The sequence below is a fragment of the Leptidea sinapis genome, chromosome 4 (genome assembly GCF_905404315.1).
Source record: "Leptidea sinapis chromosome 4, ilLepSina1.1, whole genome shotgun sequence".
Classification (NCBI taxonomy): Eukaryota; Metazoa; Arthropoda; class Insecta; order Lepidoptera; family Pieridae; genus Leptidea; species Leptidea sinapis.
Window position 1 is genome coordinate 7,159,853 of NC_066268.1, and position 24,030 is coordinate 7,183,882.

The 24,030-nt window shown below is 34.0% G+C and overlaps 1 protein-coding gene and 1 long non-coding RNA gene across 4 annotated transcripts in view; one reads left to right on the top strand and one right to left on the bottom strand.

Annotated features, from left to right (window-relative positions):
- Positions 1–24,030, top strand: part of LOC126979736 (protein phosphatase PP2A 55 kDa regulatory subunit) — a 67,145-nt gene that overhangs the window by 23,460 nt on the left and 19,655 nt on the right. Inside the window, exons 2-4 of one of the 3 annotated variants that reach the window (XM_050829237.1) lie at positions 9,643–9,793; positions 21,252–21,406; positions 23,362–23,562. In XM_050829237.1, coding sequence (XP_050685194.1) covers positions 9,658–9,793; positions 21,252–21,406; positions 23,362–23,562 — 492 coding nt within the window. In that variant the 5' untranslated portion in view covers positions 9,643–9,657. Of the gene's footprint in view, positions 1–9,642; positions 9,794–14,318; positions 14,590–21,251; positions 21,407–23,361; positions 23,563–24,030 lie in introns of those variants that run through there. The other 2 variants (XM_050829238.1, XM_050829239.1) reach the window with 2 other exon arrangements.
- LOC126979860 (uncharacterized) lies at positions 5,902–13,157 on the bottom strand. Its single transcript, XR_007732897.1, has 2 exons — positions 12,929–13,157; positions 5,902–6,076 (listed from the first exon to the last, which is right to left on the bottom strand). It is a non-coding gene; the product is annotated as an uncharacterized LOC126979860 (long non-coding RNA).

Here is a 24,030-nt window from a genome sequence, read left to right on the forward strand (position 1 = left end):
TGTCAATTTCACGAACAGTAATCTATCACTCCTAAACTGCTTAATGACCTATATGACGTAATGTTTCTAGAACAACACTTGACCTCGTTGTGGTCATTAAGTAATTAATAATAATAGACTTTGTATTTTGCATCTTAAATCTACCAAAAAATATATAAATCTTATAAGCAAATATAATATAATAATTAAAAAAAATCAATTATTAAAAATTTGATGCAACCGATTCTCACACCTACCAAATATATCGTACTACAATTAGTGTATTCGATTGTCGTCTTGCAACCTTATATCGGTTTAGTGAATGGAACAAAATAATATAAAAATCGTGATACAAAAATTAAAAAAAATATATTTGCGGTGGATAAATAGATAGTAGCCGATTCCCAGACCTACTACCTACTAAATATGCATATAAAATTTGGTGAAAATCAGTTAAGCCGTTTCGGAGGAGTAAGGTAACTAACATTTTGACACGAGAATTTTATATAAAAGATTCGAAACTTTTCAATCAAATAGGTGATGGGGCCCTTTAAGTCCACGGGGCCCTTAACACTCTAATAGGCTCTCATATAGATCCGGCCCTGTATGCTGACGAGCAAGCATGATACTATACATACATTTATTGATTCAGTTCAGTTCAATTCCGTATCAAAACGTGATCGGAATAAGAGAGAAAAGCATTTTCTTCTATAAATTATCAAGGAACTAACTTTAATACTTATTTCCTTGTCTATCTCATATTTATTCCATCCGTAGGAATTAATGTTGTTTGGCCGTGTGCTTCTTAGCAACTTGTACTCGTGCTAGATGCATTTTATGTAAATTTAGAAGCTTGTTAGTCATTGGTATACAATAATCAACTATATTCCTAATCGCCTATTAAAAGATCGTCAAAAATGTCCGAGCGGCGCTGTAAATACGTACTATGCGTTAACTTAACACCTAATTTCGTGGCAGTTAGGCCTAGCACGCACTGCGGAAAGAAATCCGCGCGATTTGTGTCAGTTTTTACTCAGGTCTCAGCCGAGACGCATGTAAATAGACAACAGCTTGCTTGGCTTTGTATTATGTATTATACGAAGGCGGCACTGAAAATTTCGGGAATCAAGAGAGTGACACAACATTACTATTTAAAAATGTATTTATTGCTTTTCGAATGATTCTCTGCGAAATTTGACACATTTTTCCATACGATGGAACCAATCATTGAAGCAACCATTCCATTCGGAAGTTGGGTCTCCAAAATGGCCGTTTTGTACGCGTACACAACTTCTTCAGGCGATGAAAATCTCTGACCACGCAATTTATTCTTTATTTAAGGGAAAGTATAGAAATCATTAGGGCTTAGGTTGAAGCTGTAGGCCGGATGGTCTAATAATTCTATGTTTTCTTGCTCTAAAAATTCTTTTGTTCTGTGCGCGGTGTTAGAACTCGCATTGTCGTGATGGAGGATGATGCGGCGGTTGCAGTTCTCTTTGCGGAGTTCAGAAACGACCTGCGGCAAACAAATGCTAGCATACCATTCTGCATTAACCGTTCTTTGTCCCTCAAGAGGAATAGTCGCAACATGGCCGGTTTTGGAGACAAACGTGGCCACCATTTTTTTTGCAACACTCCGTGAACGAACAATTTTTGTTGGCTTTAAACTCATTTTCGACCACCCAAACTCGTGACTGGATTTTTGTTTCGGGTTCGTACGCGTAAATCTAGAATTCGTCACCTGATACGATGTTGTATACAGCATTTGAGGATCCTGCGTGGAATCTTTCGAGAGTTCTGACGCACCAAGTAACGCGAGCCGCTTTCTGCTCTTCACAGAGCAAGTGCGGTATCCATCGGGAAAACAACTTTTTTACACCTAATTGTTCATGCAAGATTATTTTTATTTGACTCATGTCGTATGTCACATGTGGATCTTCCTCAATCAGCTTACGAACAGCATCAACGTTTTCTTTGGTGACTGCAGTTTTTGGACGACCTTGACGGGGATCATCACTGAGCTTGACACGTCCACTTTGAAATTCAGCAAACCAGCGATAAATTGTGGTTTTGAATGGGGTTTCATCACCGAATGCAGAAATCATCCGGTCAACACACTGTTTTTGCGTTAAACCACTTCTAAAGTCATAATAAATCATCGCTCTAGAATTTTCTCGAGTCAATTCCATTTTCTCAACGACTAAACAAGTTTGACAAGACCTTGTGACAAGACCGAGAATCTTTTTTTAAATAAATAAATGGTATTCGATTTTTAAAACCAAGGAGTTTTCAATTAAAAAGATTTTAATATGTCAGGAACAGTGGAAATATTCCATTCCCGATACTTTTAGTGCAGCCTGTGTATATCTATTAAGACGTATCAAAAGATATTAAGCCAGTTTATTTTTTTCCGCCCATATACCTATTTTTTTTTAATTTTATGATAACTATAAGTTTATTAAGAATTTTAAATTATATTTATATATAGGTATTCTAAATGAAATGAAATTTATTTATTTGCATAGATTGTGTTGACTTAATTTGTACTTAAGTCGTTGTTTCACAGCACAATTACTTATAACTTGCCAAATTTTTAAGTGTATAATATTAAAATCCAACAAAATACTCAAACGACTTGTGTTAGATAGCCTCAAAAGAGTGACTTTTATTTAGTAACTGTATATTAGTATATTGTATAAGTGCAGAACGTTAAAAAATTAATTTGAACTAAAATTTTTGGATGATGTGCGATGTGAACCTGCGCGTCTAGGGCTAAGCCCCAGCCCTCCTGAAACTGAGTCAACCGTCCGTGTCAATTGTCATAATTTAAAAATCAACATCTAAGTGACCGCCTTGGTACATACACCATAAAACCACCCCTTTTATGATGCCAATCGAAAGAATGGCCAAAAATTAATAACTCTTCTTAAGTAAGATAGTATTTTAAAAGAAAAGAGCAACGTAAACTGTTTTGAGTCAAATTTCAAGAAAGTTATTTACTGCCGACGACGACGTTCAAAAAGTAGAGATATTATCATATATAGATAGCATTGATTATTCGTAAATAAGTACCCACTTCATAATTAAAATACTTTATAGCATAGTTTTTTTTTTTAGTTTAAAAGTGATACGAGAATGTGGGCGAGTTACAAACAGAATTGTGCCATATCATATCGAGTATTCACCATAAAATGATAAGAAAATCAAAAGGCAGCGGACTCATTAAAATATTGGCGATTTTCGTATGACAGGAGGGATCACATTTTGAACATTTAATTAATTAATTTACAAAAAAATACCCACTTAATTGACTACTTTCTCATATCTACTTATCATAAAAGTAGATGTGTTTTTTTTTACATTTTAAGTCGGTTCGATTCCCAGCCGAGGCAAGTAATTTTTAGAAAATCTTTGAATGCAGAATTAGTAACTTTTAAAAATAACATAAAGTCTTCTTTTAGTAAAATACCCTATTTACGATATTTAAGGTACTTTCCCTTCATGTCCCATAACTTTGGGACATCTTGTACAGCTATAGTGAAATGTAATAAATTTTGGAATGGTTTCTTTCAAAATTCAATATGTAAGAGTGTGTGTGTTCTGATGATCATTGTATTTATATAATAATTAGTTTGAAGGCGAAGAGCACGACATCCTTCTCTCATAAGCAATACGCGACTAAGCGGTCACGCCCACGTAAAAAATCCGCACTGCGGATTGTTTGCGGTAAAATATTCGCGCGGATTTTTTTCCGCAAGTGCGTGCAGCTCCATACAATTTCATATGTCACAGAATATTGCGGGAAAAATCGCGCGAATAAAATTCGGAGTGCGTGCTAGCACTTATGTTCAATGTATATTGCATAGGTTCATTAGAAAGCTCGGACGCGAACACTAGGTAAGAACATTTTGTTTTAGCAATTGAAATTATTTAGCAAAATGCGTTAAAACGTCAATTTAGGGGCGCTTACCGTCGTTAGACGACACTCCATCCTTTTTAAGTTTGGATACGCTGTTATTTGGACAGTTTTTCACTGAAACTTTCTTCGTCATTGCGTGGCGTTGTATTCAAAGCGCGGTCGAAACACAACTGAACGAAAACTCTGCGTAATAGACGCGTAGGCAGAGTTTTGCTTCAGACAATTTTTGAGCGCGTAATCTCACATAATGTGAGTCTAGTGTTTATTTTACTTCAATGTTTTTAGTAGATATACTTTAGTATAATAATAAAGTAAATATAATAATAGTAATAGTAATAATAATAGTAAAGATTTAGTCTACATACTATACTTTCTAAAGAGAGAGAGAGGAGATTACCTGCGAAGCGGTCGGGTTAGATAGGGGGAGATACGTAGCGGGGAGGAGATGTGAGCTCTGCATAGCGGAGATATGAGCTGTGAGAGCTCGAAATCAGTTGACTGATGTCTACGAAAGAAAGACGTCATATCGTTACTAAAGTTATATATTATTTGCTCGAGAAAGATGATTTTGAGGTTGAAGAAACACAATTAATTCTTCATTATTTAAACTCTCGACGGAAACATGTTCGTCATACATATTGCAAAGTTAACTGAAAATATTAATGAAAATAACGCCCGGTTTCCACCAAAGCAGAGAAAAGATGAGACGCGTTTTGATAACCAATCAGATTTCGTTATTTTCACATCTCCTCTCCGCTTAGCTTCGGTGGAAATGGATTAAGCGGAGAGGAGACGAGAGGAGATGTCTCATTTGTCTATAGAATTTTGTGTCGAATTTTGTGCGTCGAGCGATCAGGTGGCGCGGCGAAGCGGAGATGCGTGTATGCGGCGGCGCGCGTCATCGCCCTTTTCCCCGCTGCCTTCTCCCCGCGCCTCTCACACCAGAAAGCTTTGCTATAAACACAACTCACATCTCCACTCCGCTCTGGTGGACATAAGCTGACAGCTTCGCGGCGTATTTCCTCTCCGCTTTAGTGGATACCGGGCCTTATACTTACAATGTAAACAATAGGTAGTTAATGATAACATGCTGTCAATGTAGGTCACTCGTAAGGTCGACGCCTAATAAATAGTAATCATTATTCACAAATGTTTTACGAGGAAGTAAATGTTTGTTTACATATTCCAACGCCGGCTTTTATATTATCTTATATGATAAACGATTATTGAGGTTATGTTTACAGTTTTTTGTTCAGTAGGTACGCAAACTACTTTATGTGTTTGTGGATTGGTTTTGTAAAGAGGAAGCTTGAAAGTAGATCAGTTGTACGTAAAGCGAATGTTTTTGGACCATTTTTCGATTATCTTTTATTATAAGTATATATTATGGTACCAGAATTTTTACATATTATTAAACTTTTAAAAAATCCTGCCTATTACATACAGGTTCTACAGGCAATACAGGTATTAGGCTGTAGGTATATTATAATAATGAAAGTGTATGAATGTAGGTATTAGTTTATTGCGACGGGCGAGGGGCGAATAACTATCGATTTATGAATAAGATTGTCAATTGAAGGATGAAGAAATAGTTTGCTATGATCGTGGGCTAATTTTTTACCTAAGTTCATTTATAAGTCTTGACTATAGACTGTGACAGCTGTGAAATGTCAAAAACAATGGGGTTGGCCAATGACGTTCTATACATATGGACATATCATTCGCATTTTGATAACGGAACGGCAAAAGTGTGCTTAAAGACAACGTCATGATCTCAAGTCTCATTTGCCCAATAATTTCACTAACTACGGCGCCCTTCAGACCGAAACACAGTAATTTTTATACCTTACTGCTTCACGGCAGAAATGGGCGCCGTTGCGGTACCCATAATCTAGCCGGCATCCTGTGCAAAACAGCCTCCCACTTGTAGTGCTCCTTCCACAGAAACCACAGTAGGTAAAACAGAATAGAAGGATTATCTTAGACCAACAGTGAAAACTCTCTTTATTAACATAATTTATTTAAGCTTCGCGAAAGCCTTGTCCCCAACGCAGTGGTCGAGTACCTCCATTAGGTCCATCACCTCCTGCTGGCAGGTCTCAGCTGTGTACGACTTCGAAGTCACTCTATTTGTGCACGACTGCAATATTTCATTGAACTTAATCGAGTGACGGTCCTCTGTGAACAAAAAATTCGTCAAATTTAACGTTAACAGCAATTCTAACTTAAACATAAACTGTGTTAAAAAAAATTGTGTTGTACCAAACCATTTATTTTTCCGCCTAAATTTCTTACAGTTAACTTTGGAAGTAAGTTTTTAATATTTCCCAATTTTGTTCGAGCGTATAGCGTCCCATTTTGCAAATGTCAAACATAAAACTAAATCCCTGTTACAAAGTGAATGTTATTCTACCTTTTACACACACACACATACTCACGCCTTATTCCCGTCTGGGTAGGCAGAGACAGTATAATGCCGCTTGCTTCTATCCTTACAAACCTAACGCACTTCCTTTACATTCATTACTCTTTTCATACATGCCAGTTCCGGGTGCTTCGGACCTTTCCTTTTCTCAAAACGTCCCCAATTCGTCCCCCGACGAATGTTCTGCGAGGTCTCTCGCGATCAACTTGCCCACACACACTTGTCTTATATATTTGATTAGTCGATCTTTTTTCACTCATTCGCTCCAAGTTTCCAAACCATTTCAGCATTCCTTTCTCAGTCCTTGTAACAACATCCTCTTACAGACCACAGCGCGCTCATATTTCCGCATTCGGAATTCTATTAATCAGTCTCATCCCATACATACTAAGCAGTGATCGCATCTCAACTGCGATAATTCTCTTTTACGCTTGTTCCGCCATGGAAGTGTCCATATATTAACGCGGCGCGCCTCCTTTGGCACGGTTTGGCCGTTCATAAAGGCATGCAGCGCTCCATTCACACAGTTTCCCGCAGTCAATCTCCTTTCAATATCTCCTTCATATCTTTCGTCTCTTGTAATCATGCTACCCAAATATACGAATACTGTAACTTGTTCTACCCTTTTATCTTCAATCGTAATATTACACTCAGTCAAACTTTCATCCTTCTCAAATACCATCGCTTTCGTCTTTCTACCTTTCAATTGAAATTATGACGTCATCTTAAAATTGTCAAATAGTGCAACACATTTTTACCCCCTGCCAATTACAATGCAGTGCCGCTTAGGATTCTTGAAAATCCCAAAAATTCTGAGTGGCACTACAACTGCGCTCGTCGCCTTCAGACATAAGATGTTAAGTCTGATTTGTCCAGTAATTTCACTAGCTACGGCGCCCTTCAGACCCAAACACAGTAATGCCTACACATTACTGCTTCACGGCAGAAATAGGCGCCGTTTATTTATTCCCAAGAACTAAAGATAAAATTTGAAGTATTCGCTTTACGAGCCCTGAAGATGCGGTGAAAGTGTACGAAAATGCCATAGAAGAGACCCCTAAGAAAGAATGGGCCCACTGCTCTTCTTGGTGGTTCCATCGAATGCTACGATGTGTAGAAGGGAACGGAGATTACTTCGAAAAACAATAAAAGTATTGGCAACTTTCTGCATTAAGCAGTGTTACATTTTCTAAACATTTTCAGTGTTACCTAGTTACATAAAAGAAAATGCATGTGTTGAAGAAGAAGAGAAAACCGTAAACCCAATTTAAATAAAACATTGCACACACGACAACTCCAATAAGTTGTCATATTGTCCTGTCAAGTGGCAGTGTGATTTTTTTAGATAAATCGAAGCGCACCGGGCACCTGTTAGTATTGTTTAAATTCTATTTATTTTCAAAAGCACAAAGATAACACTGAAAATAGTTTCTTGCACCGTTTCTTCTCTATCAGAGCTTCATTCATTCTCTCGGCCGTGCTTTAATTGAAGCAAAAAATGCCTTTTAAAATGAGGCGATCAATACATACTTTGCAAGCAAATTGCTCTCTCTTTTGTAAGCGGGTCGGGGGACTCCTGAAACAATATTCAAGATTTTACGTCTCTTTTAGGCGGAATATCTATTTAAACTGGATACTAGACATGATTTAAATTTTTACAGTCACTGCGTGATCAAAACTCTTGGAACAATGAAATAAAGGGCAGTCAAAATCAGAATCAGAATTTAAATTTTTAATTAAGTTTATAGCATGGAACTGGGCTACAAATTACCAGATTTTATTTTTATTTTAAAAAGAAGAAGAAAATGTAATTTTTATAAAGTAGCTAGCTGACCCAGCAAACGTTGTTTTGCCGATATTAAAATCGCAATATAAAAGTAACTGTTGATTGTACATGGGTGAAAATTTGAAGTTGTATGTATTTTTTAATGCTGACTCATCATCAAACAAATTTAAAAATAAATGTCAAAAAAATTAAAAAAAAAAAATGGACGTGGACCACCCCTAACATTTAGGAGGATGAAAAATAGATGTCCGATTCTCAGACCTACCCAATATGCACTCAAAATTTCATGAGAATCGGTCAAGCCGTTTCGAAGGAGTTTAACTACCAACACCGCGACATGAGAATTATATATACGAGATTATAATAAAATACTTATGCTTAGAAGGGAAAAATGAAAATGATTGTAAGAATTGCCGTGTGTAAAAAGCGTCTTGAATTTAAAGAAATTGAATTCTTGTAATGTAAATAGCAACTAAGTAGGTACCGACACACACTTGACCGGTGCTATTTATACTACTACAATCCCGTTGGTAATAAACCGTATTAATACTGACAAACAGTATCAAAGTACAATGAATTAAAATCTGCATCAAATCGGTAAGGATTGGTTTTCATTGAACATCTTAATGAGTGCGGGCCATATTCATTAACGAATTTCAGTGAACTCTTTCCGTGACGCCATTTGTCCGCGTTTCAAACGATCAACGTTTATACGCACGCACGGTCTTTGACAAATAGCCTTCGCAAAAAGATTTATCAGATTTGTTTCATATCTGTTAATAAGTACCTAGATATCTATTTTGTTTCGTATAAGAAGTCTGGCTAAATATTACAACATAAAAGCTGTAAATTTTTATTTTTTATGAATTCGAATTTGGAACGCGTTTATTGTGTTAGAATCTTTGATCATTTCCCGCCATTTCACATATTTTTTCGAATTTAATAACGGAATCGGGTGAAAAAGAAAACAGAATTGCTGTGATTTTCACAAAGTCTGTCCAGTCAAACCTATAAAACGGCTGGTCCGATTTACCCGGGCAGATACCTCATATTATTACAAATAGACGGCCGAGTTAAAAATTTTGCGGTAGGTATGTGTGTTCGTTAGGGAGGATATCTGCTCTTTTCATCGGAAATTTTGAGGGTAGGGAATGGATAAACACCGACTACCATCCCGCGATGTTAAAGTTCTATGCCGGAATCACATTTCAGACAAAAAATTGGTCAGCGAACTATGTTTTGCTAGGAAGTTGAGTTGTCGAGCGGGCCGGATGGCACTTCTCCCATCGTGATCAGAAGATGTTAGCCTTAGTTGAAACCACTAGTCCATCCGATCCCAAATAAGGTGACAGCTCGGATCGGGCTAACTAATTGCTTATTGCTATTCTCTCCTCACAAAAATCATCGAAAACATCTCTTGGTACCTATAGCTAGAGGGTAAATAATCTATTCTTAGGTATGAATTACAGTTTATTAATGCAAGTTGCAAGAAAATCCCTATTAAGTAGATACTTATTCTTTTTTTAATTTCAGATATGGTCTAAGATAATGGCGACGACAACAATGGTTGTTTCTCCACTGGCATCTCAAACTCCACCTAAGAATAAGAGAAGATTGTTTGCCGAAGCTCGCCAGAACAGCTTACAAAAGTTGAGCGTGATCTTTGATCATGGTAACAAAAACAGTACGTATTGAATCCTATATTATTCAGTATGTCTATTAAAAGTTCAAGGTACTCGCAAGTGATATACACTAGCTTTCTTAAATATATTTTTATTGTTTAATTAGTATAATTTATTATCTATGGTATCTATATTATAATAGCAGTGTATAAGCTGTCTCTGACTCGTAGAAGTACTCCAGTTTCCCAAAAAAACATTAGTTTTTAGAAATAATATTATTTTAATCCTTATTTTATATTTTGAGACTAAATAAAAACAAAACTACGTTTAAAAAACCGACTTCAAAAACTGAAAAGTATCAAATAACAAAAAATTTAATTTAATACACCTCTTATGCAAACCTTTACCTTTAATATTAATAAAATACTATTATTTATATGTGATATATATATATATAACCTATTGATAGGTTTTAAATCAGTGCCAAGCCCAACATAATAAAACTTAATATTATACTTAGCTTACTTACTGTAATTATTTAGGTTGTCTGGCCACGCGTGCCTGTCCGCTGTTGTTTTGATCTAGACGAAGCTATCCCGCTCAAAGTCACGCGTGGCGAGTGTAGGTATCTTTATTACATCTGGCTTGGCACCGACTTCAAAGCTTAAAATTTTTATGGCACCAAGTGGCACCTTTTTCGCATCAAACAAAAGAAGAATTACGTAAATCGGATCATAAATCTCAGAGTAATCGGTGTACATACATAAAAAAAATACCGATCGAATTGATAACCTCCTCCTTTTTGAAGTCGGTTAAAAAATAAAAACACGCCTTAAGATTAAACTCCATTAGATCTTAAGATTAGACTCCATTGGAGCGGCGCTTCACGTCGCTCTTGGGGCTTTTGGGCATTATACCAGATTAAAAATCAACAGTCCGGAGAAAAGGCCTGATTAACACTGAAAACTCTTGAGGTATTAAGTACCTACCTATTTGGATAAATAAGTATTGATTTCAATTTCTACCAAAGAAATATTATTTTAAGTTGCTCAAAGTCTTATTAAAATTAGATATAATTAAAATGTAAGCAGTATTTTATTAAAAATTAAATTAATTCTGAGATGTCATAAGATTTTCAATGTCTAGCCGCAATCCTGAGAAGAGTTCAAAAATCTTGAATCTCATGAAAAGCCTGAGATATGGTTACCCTAATTATAGCTGCTGTAAGCGGCAGTTCGAGCTATTTCTATACACGTTTGGTGCAGTGAGCCATCGCTCGTATCGACTAGATGAGCGATAATGACGAGAATTTGGAAAGCTGACATACCAAGGTACCTACAAAAAGGCGAATGTTTATTTCCTTGTCATTAAGATGACACTGCACGATTTCAAACTTACTTCAGAATGTTGAACACAAAATTCTCCAAGCTACTGATCGGGTAGAAACTATAAAGAAAGCAACAGGAGTTTCGTTTTAGAAAATCAATTGCTGCAGGTGAAAGAAAGACTCATGGTAACGACTGAGTAAATTTTTCTAGCTAAAAGGTTATTAAAATAGGCTATAGACTTCTGAAAAACATCGATGTCGCCAAACTCACACATTTATCTATTAAATATGTAATACACACACCTAATTCCAGCTATAACATAGGCCTAAATTCACAATTACGAAAAGATAACTACGAATTTATTTACATCAATTTCGAACTTAAGACAATTACGCTAATCTTATATTCTTAAAGTGATTATTACAACCATAGAACTTTTTCTAAAATTGCGACAAATAACTAATAAAGACTTGAAGTAATAGGAACTCTGTAACCGTGGATTTGACTTTTATCAAAATACCTAGTGTTGTATGAAAATGAAAAAATATATATTATGTATCGATAAGTTAGACAAAACTAGAAATGATGTAATCAGAGTTGATAAATAATAATAGGTCAATATTTTTTCTTAGGAATACTTTTATTTAAAAGGATGGACAGACTTTAGCTCAATTCAAATAAAATCAAGACAGCATACACGAATAGTGTTGGAAAGTTACAATACCAATATTATATTTACATAGGAAGCAATACACGTATAAAACATAGTTTTTTTTTATAAGTATTCATCGTTATTCTGTATAAACACAGGGGCCAGTAAGATATGAGATTTTATAAACCGTATTGCTTCCATACGTAATGCGCGTGCGAAAAGAAAACTTTCAAAACAAGCAGTAACGAATGATTAATAAAAAGAGAAGCTATAAGTACTGACGAAGTATTAATAATCTTGTTAGTCTTATGATATATGATATCTTATATTATGATGTACATATGCTACAATGATTCAAGCAAAGACTCTTCATCTTCAAGAATTCATGGTTGTCATATTGTATTTTCTAGGAAATCCCTTCGTTGGACATATTTGTATTGCGGCTATAATTTCTATAGTAAAATTGGCACAATAAGAAATATTTTTATTTTTTAAAATATAATTATGCTTCACTTGACATCAATTGACTGGTCTCACACATGCCACTTCCACCAATGATATTTAAAAGTATAGATAGGTTACGTAGACAACATTCGGTGTTTGAAAATGAAACACTAACGCACACATGAATAATTTAACATTGCAATAGCACACTACATTACAATTACACGTCGTCAAAGAAGGATAGTAAATGCAATTATCGCAAGCGAAAAAGAGAACTCTAATTTGCTAAACGCTTCGTATTTGTATAGAGAAAATACAGTTAATTCATCAGATATGATTTTTTACCGTACACCGTGATTTATGCCTAAATTACGATTCATTCATGAGTTCACGTAGTAAAAGCTATAAAGTAGTAAAACTGCATTAAAATTAGGTAGATAATGTGTAATTGATTGTATAAAAAAATAATTTAATATAGATTATAATATATATAGCCACATTGATGATATCAATTATTTATACATAAAATAATGAAAAACATACAGACACCAAAACAAAACAGAAAGGTAAAAAAAAGGTAAGGTAAAAGGTAAGGGTCCCATTTTTACAATTTTACTAACGACGGCTCCCAAATCATTTTAAGATTACAATTATATATATATTTTTAGCCTAGTCAAATAGCCTATTGTAATATTGGACATGGAGACCAACGGTAACACAGATTTACAAAATATACTTATTTTAATCTAAGAGCGGTAAAATAAATAACTTACAGGATCAAACTCCGCCATTTTATTTCAATACAATTTCAACAAGCTGTGAGTGAATAATGTATTGTAGTTGTGTGTGCTGCACTCAAATAATAAACTTACTCTTGTTAACCTAGTGAGTATGCAGAAACTATTCTGTTTTATTTAATTAGATTACAATTTGAGCAAAACTTCGTTGAACGTGCAAATTAATACATCAAATTTGAAATAACATTAGAATGACATGTTGATAAAGAAGGTTATTTTTTGTAGTTATCATAGAGGTAGATTAACAGTAAGTAGGTAAGAATTTATAACTAAACCAAAATATATGTATCCGAACATTCAGCGCTTTGGGCTCACAACTACATGACATAATAAGGTGATAAACTATCACTGTTATAATAATAATCTCTGCTCGAGCAGTTCTTTTCATCTTGGTTGCCTAAATCAAACCCAACAGGCCACCACTCCCTATCCTATTGCTATTACTTTTAATTTTCGATTGGCTTATTTATTAGAAGCAACATCGTATAAATCTTACAGAGCAAATCTGTCTTGGTTTTTCGAAAGTAAAACTCTAACATAATGACCCAAACCCAGCCACGTTAAACGAGCTGCCTTGCACAAGCTTAAGTGTAGAATGTCGAAGTAGCGGAAACCACAATCGTATGATCGTTGGTTTTCGATTTTATTCGCCTGGACGCGCGACTGGAAGCCACAAAGTGTAGTACAGCACAACTTTCATATGAAATGACTATGACTACATTAAACCATTCTGAAAGAACAGCTACCCGAGGTACTCAAAAAACAAATATTTTTTTTAAATAAGAGAGACTACTTTGGTTTGCCCCAATTGTCATTGTTTTAAGACATTCATTCAATAACTAGCAACTTTAGAAAATTGTGTGTTATATATAATCTATGATATTTGGTGTATATCGTCTGTGGTACCCGTCAGCTGTCACGATAAACTCAATGTGATAAACCTGTCATAAGAGTTATTTGAATTTTTTTTTTTTAATTTATTTAGTGGCACGGGAAGAGTTATTTGACTTTTAAAATTCTTGCCATTTATTGAACATTACTTCGATATAGTAGAAATGATGATGGTGAATATCAAAGTCAAAAAAATATTAGAATTAAGCAATGAATTAATAATAGAGTAAAATAAAGATACTCAATAATCTGTATGTATATTATTTAAACATACTCATCAAGTATGTCATTTACAAAAATAATTTCTAATTCATGTCAAGTAAAAGACATATTTATAAAATTCCAATTTGTTTTGTTAACAAAGCCCAATTGGTTCAATTTTGTACTTTATTTTAATATCATAATTTGCCGTTTATTTAAAATTTGGTAGAATTAGTATAAAATTTTAGTACGTGCATGGCAATACTGGTTTCTGCAGTAATTATTGTTTCTGAAATAAAAGCGCCATTGCTTTTTCCCGATGAAATGATGGAATGTTTTTAATCGGTTTTCATCTTCAAATCTATGTAATGTTTTAGTAATTTATTGAAGTGACTGTGTACTAAAACTATCATACTTCTTTAAGTTTTTGTGCTGGGCTTTGTCATGGCCGGTAAGTGCTGCTATTTTGCGCCCGCTAGACAAGGGCGAAATCGGATTCTGGAATCGCAATAAGTCGAAGATGTTTTATCGTTCGAACTCCGACGGTAAATGCAATGTTCTTGTACTTAGTGTGATTTTAGTTTAGTGTTAACTTGTGTCGATGTCTTCTTTGTGGATTGTTTGGTTTAACAAAATAGCCGTTGGTTCTATTATTCTTGCCTATATTCTCGTTAATTTGTTGTAAGTAGATAAAAAGTTCTCGCAAAGATATATATTTAATTACTTTAAGTTCTGTCGCATAACGATCGATACAGTAAAACTGAAATTTAAGATCAGATGATCGAAAAATTGCGTCAAAGGTCATTAGAACTTGGACATTTAAATACATTGAGTCGGTATTAGACAACAACAAGTAACAAAACATTGAATTTTAATGTACATCAGAGAAATGAACAGAAAACGAACAGGTGAGACAACTCTTTACTTCCCATAACTAGACAAAACTTGTTTTCTATTATTTTAATAACTGTTTCTCCTAAATACATGGTAAATATTTAATAATATTACTGTTTATGTCTCATAAACATTATGTGATCTTTCTTTTTTATGTAAATAAATGGTTTTGTTTATGCTTGAGAAGGATTGAAAACATCTGTGCCCTCATATCATGCACCTATCGAAGGTCATATTCCAAGTATCAAATAATGGCTATCAGTCATGAATACTAACAATAAAACTTTACTCTGAGCAAACCTGAGATAAAATAATAATATTCATATTATATTTCCATGAGTAAAACAAGTATACAGCATAATAAACTTCACTATATATTGAATTCTATGCCAAATAGCTTTGAGGTATGAGGTTGCCGCTAGACTTAAAATAAATGCCTTCTAATCACTCATCATTAATACTCAGCTTTTTATTTATTTAAAGAAAACACTTCTAAAGGATTTAAACATGTGTAATTGTAACTGTGTTTTTGAGTTTTGTGTAAAAGTAGTTAACCTGACATTTTGTGGCAACAATGTAAAAACAACAATTACAATTACGCATGTTTTAATCCTTTAAAAAGTTGTTTTTCATTTATTATTTAGGTTTCCGAAGTGATGATAGTGTAAGAAGTGTTACAAGTGTGTATACACAACCTTGATATATGATTTATCAATGATACTGACAAAATACAATTAAACTATTAAATAGAAAGGCTATATAAATATATTTTGTAATATTTTGAAGTATTCTCTCTCCTATTGTTTGAAATATTCCTGAATAGATATATATATAGATATATATATATATATATTCTTTTGTATATTCTAGAATTCAAATTATAATCTGCCACATGAAATTTTGTGTAAATAATCATCGTATATTCATAAATTCACATTACATCACATTTACTTAGATGCAAATATACCACACTAGGTGTAAAGACCTTACAATTATTTGAATCTATGCCAAATGCATATACAATAAAGATTTCCCTGTGGCCTAGAATCTAGGATTTATTTGAAGGAAGCAGATCTGATAAGGTAAAGTAGTTTTGTTTACTTTAATGATCAATTGACCTTTCTCTTGACAAAGATTGATGGAACATTGTTCTGGGTAAAGACACATTAAAAAAAAATCATATTTGGATGGAAGTATAGTAGTAGTTTCTATAATTAAGCCTAACAGTAAAAACCATATAGTACAATACAGTATTGCTATATGTGAGCTAAAAACCTTACAATTATCTGAATCTATACTAAATGTGTACCCAATAAAGATTTCCTTCAGGTCTTGAACTTCAGATTTATTTGAAGGAAGCTGAGCTGAGGATAAGGCAAAATAGTTTCATTTACATTAATGTTCACTTGACCTTACTCAAGAAAAGATAAAAATAACATGAATCTTACAGATTTTATTCCTTTTTTTTCTAATACTCTTAATGGTAACACACTTCAAAACAAAAATAACATGTTGAATATTCTTTGCATATTTCATTTCTGTGTTTTTATTTACGAATACCAAAGAATATTTAAAGGTACAAGTACGGAAGTCTCACTCTGCAAAATCAATTAATAAATAATAAGAAATATGGACTATCGTGGTCATATAATAAGGTATAATTCAGATTACACAGCGCTACTAACCTTCATTTTTATTCACCTAGAAGGACTCTTAGCTCTTCTGATAACATTAGGGTTGACTTCTTTACCTAAAACTGTACCTGTATATGGTCATCTTATAAAAATAACTCAGTTTTTTCTATACTATAATAGGTATGTAATAGTAATTTTCAATTCAATATTCTTTTGTTGTCAAACCTACATTACTTGCAGATAGTAATAGTCAAACCTACTTAGTATTTAGAAAAAAAAGGTAGTTTTCTTGTAGTAATAATCACTTTATTAGATTTTGTCAGTGTCATTTAAATTTGGATCTCAATAAACTTCGCTCATGAGGCCCTACTGGCTGCCACTGTGTAGAGTCATGACTTAACATACTATTATTTGGATATCCTATTTATATGTACATCAATATACTTAGAAAACAATTCTGAGACATATTAACTCATCTATTCAAAGAAAATACCAAACTTAAATGATGATTCTTCAAAAGGCTAACTCAATATTATAGAATTAAAAGTATTTGGGTATTTCATTAAGTTGAAATAACTTTAACATTAAACTCTATATGTTAAAGGGATAAATGGTATACTGTTTACTATATCATCATAATATCTATATTATACAATTTGATATTTTAAATTATTGAGGTGTAAACAATAAGTAATGGTTGTTTATACATAGCATATAACATTATTATGATAATATGTACAAGATGATGTAACTAGAACGCAAATGAAATAAAATTATTGCAGTAAAATAAAATTCTATTCAATTATATCTTACACACAATCATTTGAGATCTTCATAAATGAATATCATGCAATATGTCTTCCAATATGTGCCAGTTAATTAATCAATCTTTTATTAGTGTTCGCATTTGCTAGTACACATCACATGACTGTTTAACATCCTTGCAATTGTCGCATGTAACATTGTCTACATGCTACAGTTGTCCATTGTTTGTGTCTATTCTACCAAATAAAGTCCTGACTTGAATTACCGGAGGAGTTAAGTTTCTGTATCACTATTGTTATAAAACCAGTTGTACCCCAGTCTTTACTGTGGAGTCTTGTTGGAACTTCATTTAATCATTTTGAGTTTCTGTTCTGTGATTTCTTTTGTGTGTTTCACATGAATATTATTGAATATGAAAAAGAATCAGGTGTTATGGCACACAAATAGGATCTGGCTACAAGAGAATTATCATGAATGGAGGACATTTTCATGCAACTTGCATTTCAGTGCTACATGTGATTGTATGTATTTTTTTCAAATTCAAATTCCAATATTTTTTTATTCAAACTAGGATTTAATATCAGTTATTATGTTGAATAACTACCACCCATTTAAAAAATATGCCTCAGACCTGAGAAGAAAGGGTGCAAGAAACTCACCGGCTATATATTTTTAATAAAATTTGGTTGCAATGTAATATTGTACATTAAATTTTATTATTTAATAGCCTGATGATGGTCACTCTATTCCCAATTTGTGTTATAATTATGAAAGTCGTTTATGTTATAGGAGCCTTTACTATACAAACATTTTTTAGCAATTCTTTTCTAATTTCGTAATACAATTGTTTTAAATATTTTTGTTGTAAAAGTATATACATTGCCCCACAAAAGACTTACCAACTTGACTTAGACTTATATAATTAAGTAATTAAGTCCATATCCAAATGGATGTGTGTTCCTGTGTGATGTGTGTGAAGTAACTTTCAGCTACATACAACCAAACTGAGGAAAGTGGGTTCATGTGGTGAACATGGGTTCCTTAATATCCTGGATATAAGATGAGAGATGAGATATAATATGTCATCTTAATCGCTTAACATATAACATGTAATTCCATATAAATAATTAAATATGGACACATATAGTACTAATTAATTGCATATTGAATCAATATATATATATATATATGGTTATATAAGGCTATATATGGGAGTTCAGTGGTAATTATATGTACTGAAGAATTATTTATAATGCCCATATTCATATCTTAGCGTTTTGTCATCATTCTTATAATTAGTCTTTTAATTTCATTCATACTATTGATATTGTCTGACATGTTCAGCTTCTTGTCCGTCTGTTCTACAATTCAACTATATAAAACAAAAATATTAATAAAGAAATTAATGCATTCAGATGAATCATTAAATTAACAATTATTAAGTAAAAATAATTTAAACTTTTATACATCTGGTTTCTTTTTGGCTTTACTCCTTCCAAGCCTCCATCTGCACCATCTATGCCATCACAGCATCATTTAAATTACCTCCTCTGTTTCTTTTCTCAACTCTTGTTAGCCAGATGATTCTTTTGCCCATACTACGAACCGTATGTCCAGACGACTTCCACTTTAGTGGTCTTATATTGCAGTCAAGTTTTGTTTCTTACAACATTTATAATGGTATATATATATACACCATATATTTATGTATAATACTAGCTGACCCAGCAAACGTTGTATTGCCGATATTAAAATCGCGATACAAAAGTAACTGTTGATTGTAGATGGGTGAAAATTTGACTCATAATCAAACAAATTTAAAAAAAAATGTCAAAAAAAAAACGTGTGGACCACCCTTAACATTTAGGGGGATGAAAAATAGATGTTGTCTGATTCTTAGACCTACCCAAAAGTTCATGAGAATCGGTCAAGCTGTTTCGGAGAAGTTCAATGTTTAACACCTTGACTCGAGAATTTTATACATTAGATATTTTCTCATTAAAAACATAATGTCACTTACATGAGAACCATAATAAGATGTAATTTTTGCTCACCATTTGTTTCATATCTATAAGGTGACTGCAACCTTACAACCAATATTATCTACTTAAAATATTCTTCACGGAATACTATACACTTACACAGGTCATTGTCTTATTACGAATAATTTCAAACATGCTTTTATAAAAACTTTGAAATAATGTAATCTGATAACTAAGATTGAATTGTTTTAAATGACACATCTTTTTAAGAGATGAAGATTAGAATATATAAAAAGTTGTACACCCTCATAAATAAACAATTTATAATTTAAAATGTTAATTTAAATAATTAGATGTAATTTCAGAAAAACATTCCAAACCACAGTCATATTTGAGTTAGGAACACAAAACTGGTCACATGATTCATATTAATGGACTGACAAAAAATGGCCCAACCTATAGAATACCTATAGAATTTATTAAATATAAAATATTTTATTTGGTAACATGAAACATTTTAATTCTAGTTGATATAATGTTGGTGAAAAATGATTAAATCCGTTTGCAAGAACTTTTTCCTACTGATTTCTTTTTCTTCACTTTTATCTTAATTTTGTACAGTACATTGCATTTACACTGTTTTGATTACTAATATTATTAATGTAAGCCGCTTTGAATATATAACATCTTAAATATTTGATAGATTCTGATTAACTGTTGCTTATTTAGACTAGATTGCAGTAATGAGATACTTTTGTTAGCCACAAAGTAAATTTGGTAGAGGTATAATTCTAAGTAGTGTGGCCATAAATGTTATAAGAATTATGAACTTAATAAAATGGTGTTTCCGGGACGATACCATAAGGGTGGTCAACGCTACAGTGATTCGTCTGGTGTTGCAAAAAAAAAATATATTCAGGACTTTATAAACTTGAAATCTCATCTAGCCTAGATAAGTGAACTCCATAGACTAGAGATCATGACTAGATTTATATATATGTCATGCTCTAACCAAAAAGTTTGAGTCTCATAAGTAAACTAGAGAAAATTTGGCCCATTTTTCCCATGCAAATGGTGTAGACAGTTTAAAAGCCTGTATCAAAGGTAAATAAATGGTAGTAATTACTAATTTTTTTTTTATAGTGTAGAGACCTAGGCAGTCATTGTAATTCTGCTTTGTTTAAAAACCCAATCCATTTGTCATTTAATATTTAGCTCTGAACAGAATAGTGGAATGGCGGGAAGTTTTTAATATAGTGAGCAGATTCCAAATTTGAATTAGAAAAAAGAATAATATGTTTTTAAGTTGTAATAATATTTATGGCCAAACTATAGTTACTGTAATACTATTCTTTTGTTAATTCAGATCTAGCAATCACATGATTATTACTGATGTCGGAATATTACCTACCTAGTATAATTATTATGATACTGCCAATTTATGTCATTGAACACCTTACAATATTACAGACTAGTTCCAGTATTTTTCTGATTTTACTGTTGTATGCAGAAAAATGAAGGAAGATTTTTTTTTAACTATGTACAGAATTATCTTAAGTTTGTTTTCTTGTCGTCATAGTGGGAACAGTTCAATTAGTTGGTAATATTCCGATTCTTTGATAAAGAAACATGCGACAAATATTTTTTGTCCCATGTTAATGTTAATCTTACAATTATATTTTCGTTAGATCATTTAATACATCTAGATAGATAGCTGTGAAAACGTCGAAACAAATTGAGGTTGACAGTTAACCTTTTTTTCGAGCAATGCACGCACGCTGACACGCGAGTGTGAGAAGCAACTGTCTCGCACACTAAAGTTATAAACCTGGCCTGTTTTCATAGGTTGTCTAGCATCAAAAGGCTCTATCTAGACATATAAATTATCTAAGGTTCTACCATTATTTAGTATTGTAATGGGTGTGGTTTCAGGCAATGGTGGCGAAACGACATGGTGTTTCAGCCAGGTAAAAGGCACCCTAGAAGATGACGTCACCGAGGCCGACCTCATATCCTGCGTGGAGTTCAATTACGATGGTGAATTGCTCGCGACGGGTGACAAGGGCGGCCGAGTTGTTATTTTTCAGGTATATCAGATTTTCCATGGCATGCCATGTATAAAATGTCTTTTAACCCTAGATAACTAAACATACGCCTGCGCGACGTCGCGCACAAGTCGAGTTTTAACACGTGCGCGTGCCCCCCCCCCCCTCCTCTTGAATTTTTCTACTTTCCTGATTGAAGTAAACCCTAAAACATCACCTAGTGGCAGTCACATCTTCAACGGTGATCACAATTATTCGGGCGTGCACACGACAAAAGTGTGCAAATTTATGTTTTTTTAAGGGATTCAAGATAACTTTTATTTTTAACGTTTTGCTGATCAAATAGTAAGGTTCTACGGTGGACTTCGGCCTTGTACGTAGAACGTGCGTGAAATATGCCATGTCCGTAAAAGTCTCATTGAATGACACATTACTGTTGTTACAGAAATGCAGTGGTCATATTCTAACATATAGTGACTGCGTCGAACAATATTCATAATAATGTTTTGATTTCAATTAGTTCATCCGTGCCACAGAACAAGTTTAATTTCCTATAATCTTGGTATTTTTATTGCGTACTCCGCTCGACGGATGGATATAGTTAGACCAAATCTAGTTAGCTATAAGCTAGATTTTGGTCTCCGACTCGAAAAATATAGATGTGCAACAATAGATTAAATACATCTGTCGGTGACTTGACTTAAGGCGACACTAAATGCCAGCGACCTTGAGCGACATGAATTCACCGCTGCCGGCCCGCCATCTATGTAACAAAGCCAATATTTTCTAAATTCTTGCGTGGAAAACAGTTTATATGCTTACAATCCTCGTTATTCACTACTAATCTGAATAAATGAACCTACACAAAAAAGTACAAGCTATAAGAATAACTTTTATGAAAGAAGTACCAAAAAATGCGTCACGCCATGCCAAAAAACTTGTTTAACTTCAAAGAAAAGTGGTAGTTCAAAATGGCTCGGCAGTGTTAACTATAACCAACAGCAAGCATTAGCAACCTACAAATAAGACTTAAGGATATGTGTAACAGGATAAGTAGTGTTCATAGCTCGAAATGCTATACTTTCACCACAAAACTTGTCTAAAAACGCAAACATGGTGTTTGCGTGTTTTGCGCTTACTCTTCGCTTTAAGTTCCTGTATCTCCTAAGTGGGGCCGAGTGCATCCACATTGAATCTCCGGGATCCCTCCGGAATGTGTGGCCTATCAAGTTCTATTTGCATCGTTTTATCTGTTGGTTGATCGGGACTTCATGACAGCATTGCCAAAGATGATCGTTGGAAATTTTGTCGGGCCAGTGAATACCGAGGATATTTCGAAGGCTTGCGTAGACTTGATAGGAATTGCATCTGTCGGGTCTTATCAAACGTATAAGGTGAATTTATATACATCAATACCATTACTAAAACCAGTTCCCCGGAGAACTGCGCAGATACCATGTCAGGAAAAAAACGCTTAAGAGTGGCAATGAGTTTCTTTCCACTTCATATTATCATTACCTAACCCTCTCCGACTTGGTGTTAAAAGAAAAAAACTTGACCTAGATGATTTAAGTGGTTTTGATTTGTTTCATTTATTTGAACCAGTCCTAGGCAGCCTAAAGAAGATCTTCTTCTTTTAAGAAAACCACCTTCCACCTTCGCACGACACGCCACAAGTTAGGATATCATCCCCACCATCTGGATGTGTGGCGGTCCTCCACAGTGCGGTTTTCAAGGAGCTTTCTTCCACGTGCTACAAAGCTGTGGAATGAGCTTCCTTGTGCGGTGTTTCCGGGACGATACGACATGGGTACCTTCAAAAAAAGCGCGTACACCTTCCTTAAAGGCCGGCAACGCTCTTGTAATTCCTCTGGTGTTGCAAGAGTATGTGGGCGGCGGTGATGACTTAACACCAGGTGACCCGTACGCTCGTTTGTCCTGCTATTCCATAAAAAAAAAAGACAAAATGTATTACATAATCTTTTTTTTTATTCCAGAGAGATCCAGCGTCAAAGCAATGTGTACCGAAGAAGGGGGAGTACAATGTTTATTCCACATTTCAATCACACGAGCCTGAGTTTGACTATCTGAAGTCATTAGAGATTGAAGAGAAAATTAACAAGATAAGATGGCTCAAAAGGAAAAATCAGGCACACTTCTTGCTTTCCACTAATGATAAGACTATTAAATTATGGAAGGTTGGTTTACGGCATACGTTTTTTGTATATTGTGCATCTTTGGGGCATAAAAAAATATTGAAGTGCCGAGCCCAAGGGTACAAGTGGGAGGCTTCTTTGTACAGGATGCTGACTAGATTATGGATACCACAATGGCGCCTTTTTCTGCCGTGAAGCAATGTGTGTAAGCCTTATTGTGTTTCGGTCTGAAGGGCGCCGTAGCTAGTGAAATTACTGGGTAAATGAGACAACATCTTTTGTCTCGAGATGACGAGCGAAATTAAAGTGCTACTCAGAATTTTGGGGTTTCTCAAGAATCCTGAGCGGCACTGCATTGATTGCCCTAATGGGCAGGGCGTATCAATTACCATCACCATGAGTTAATAATTAAGAGTTGAACAAAGTATACAAGATTTTATGACGATACGTCACTCGAACGGTTAGCTCAGTTGGTTAGAGCACTGGCACGGAACGCCAGAGGTCGTGGGT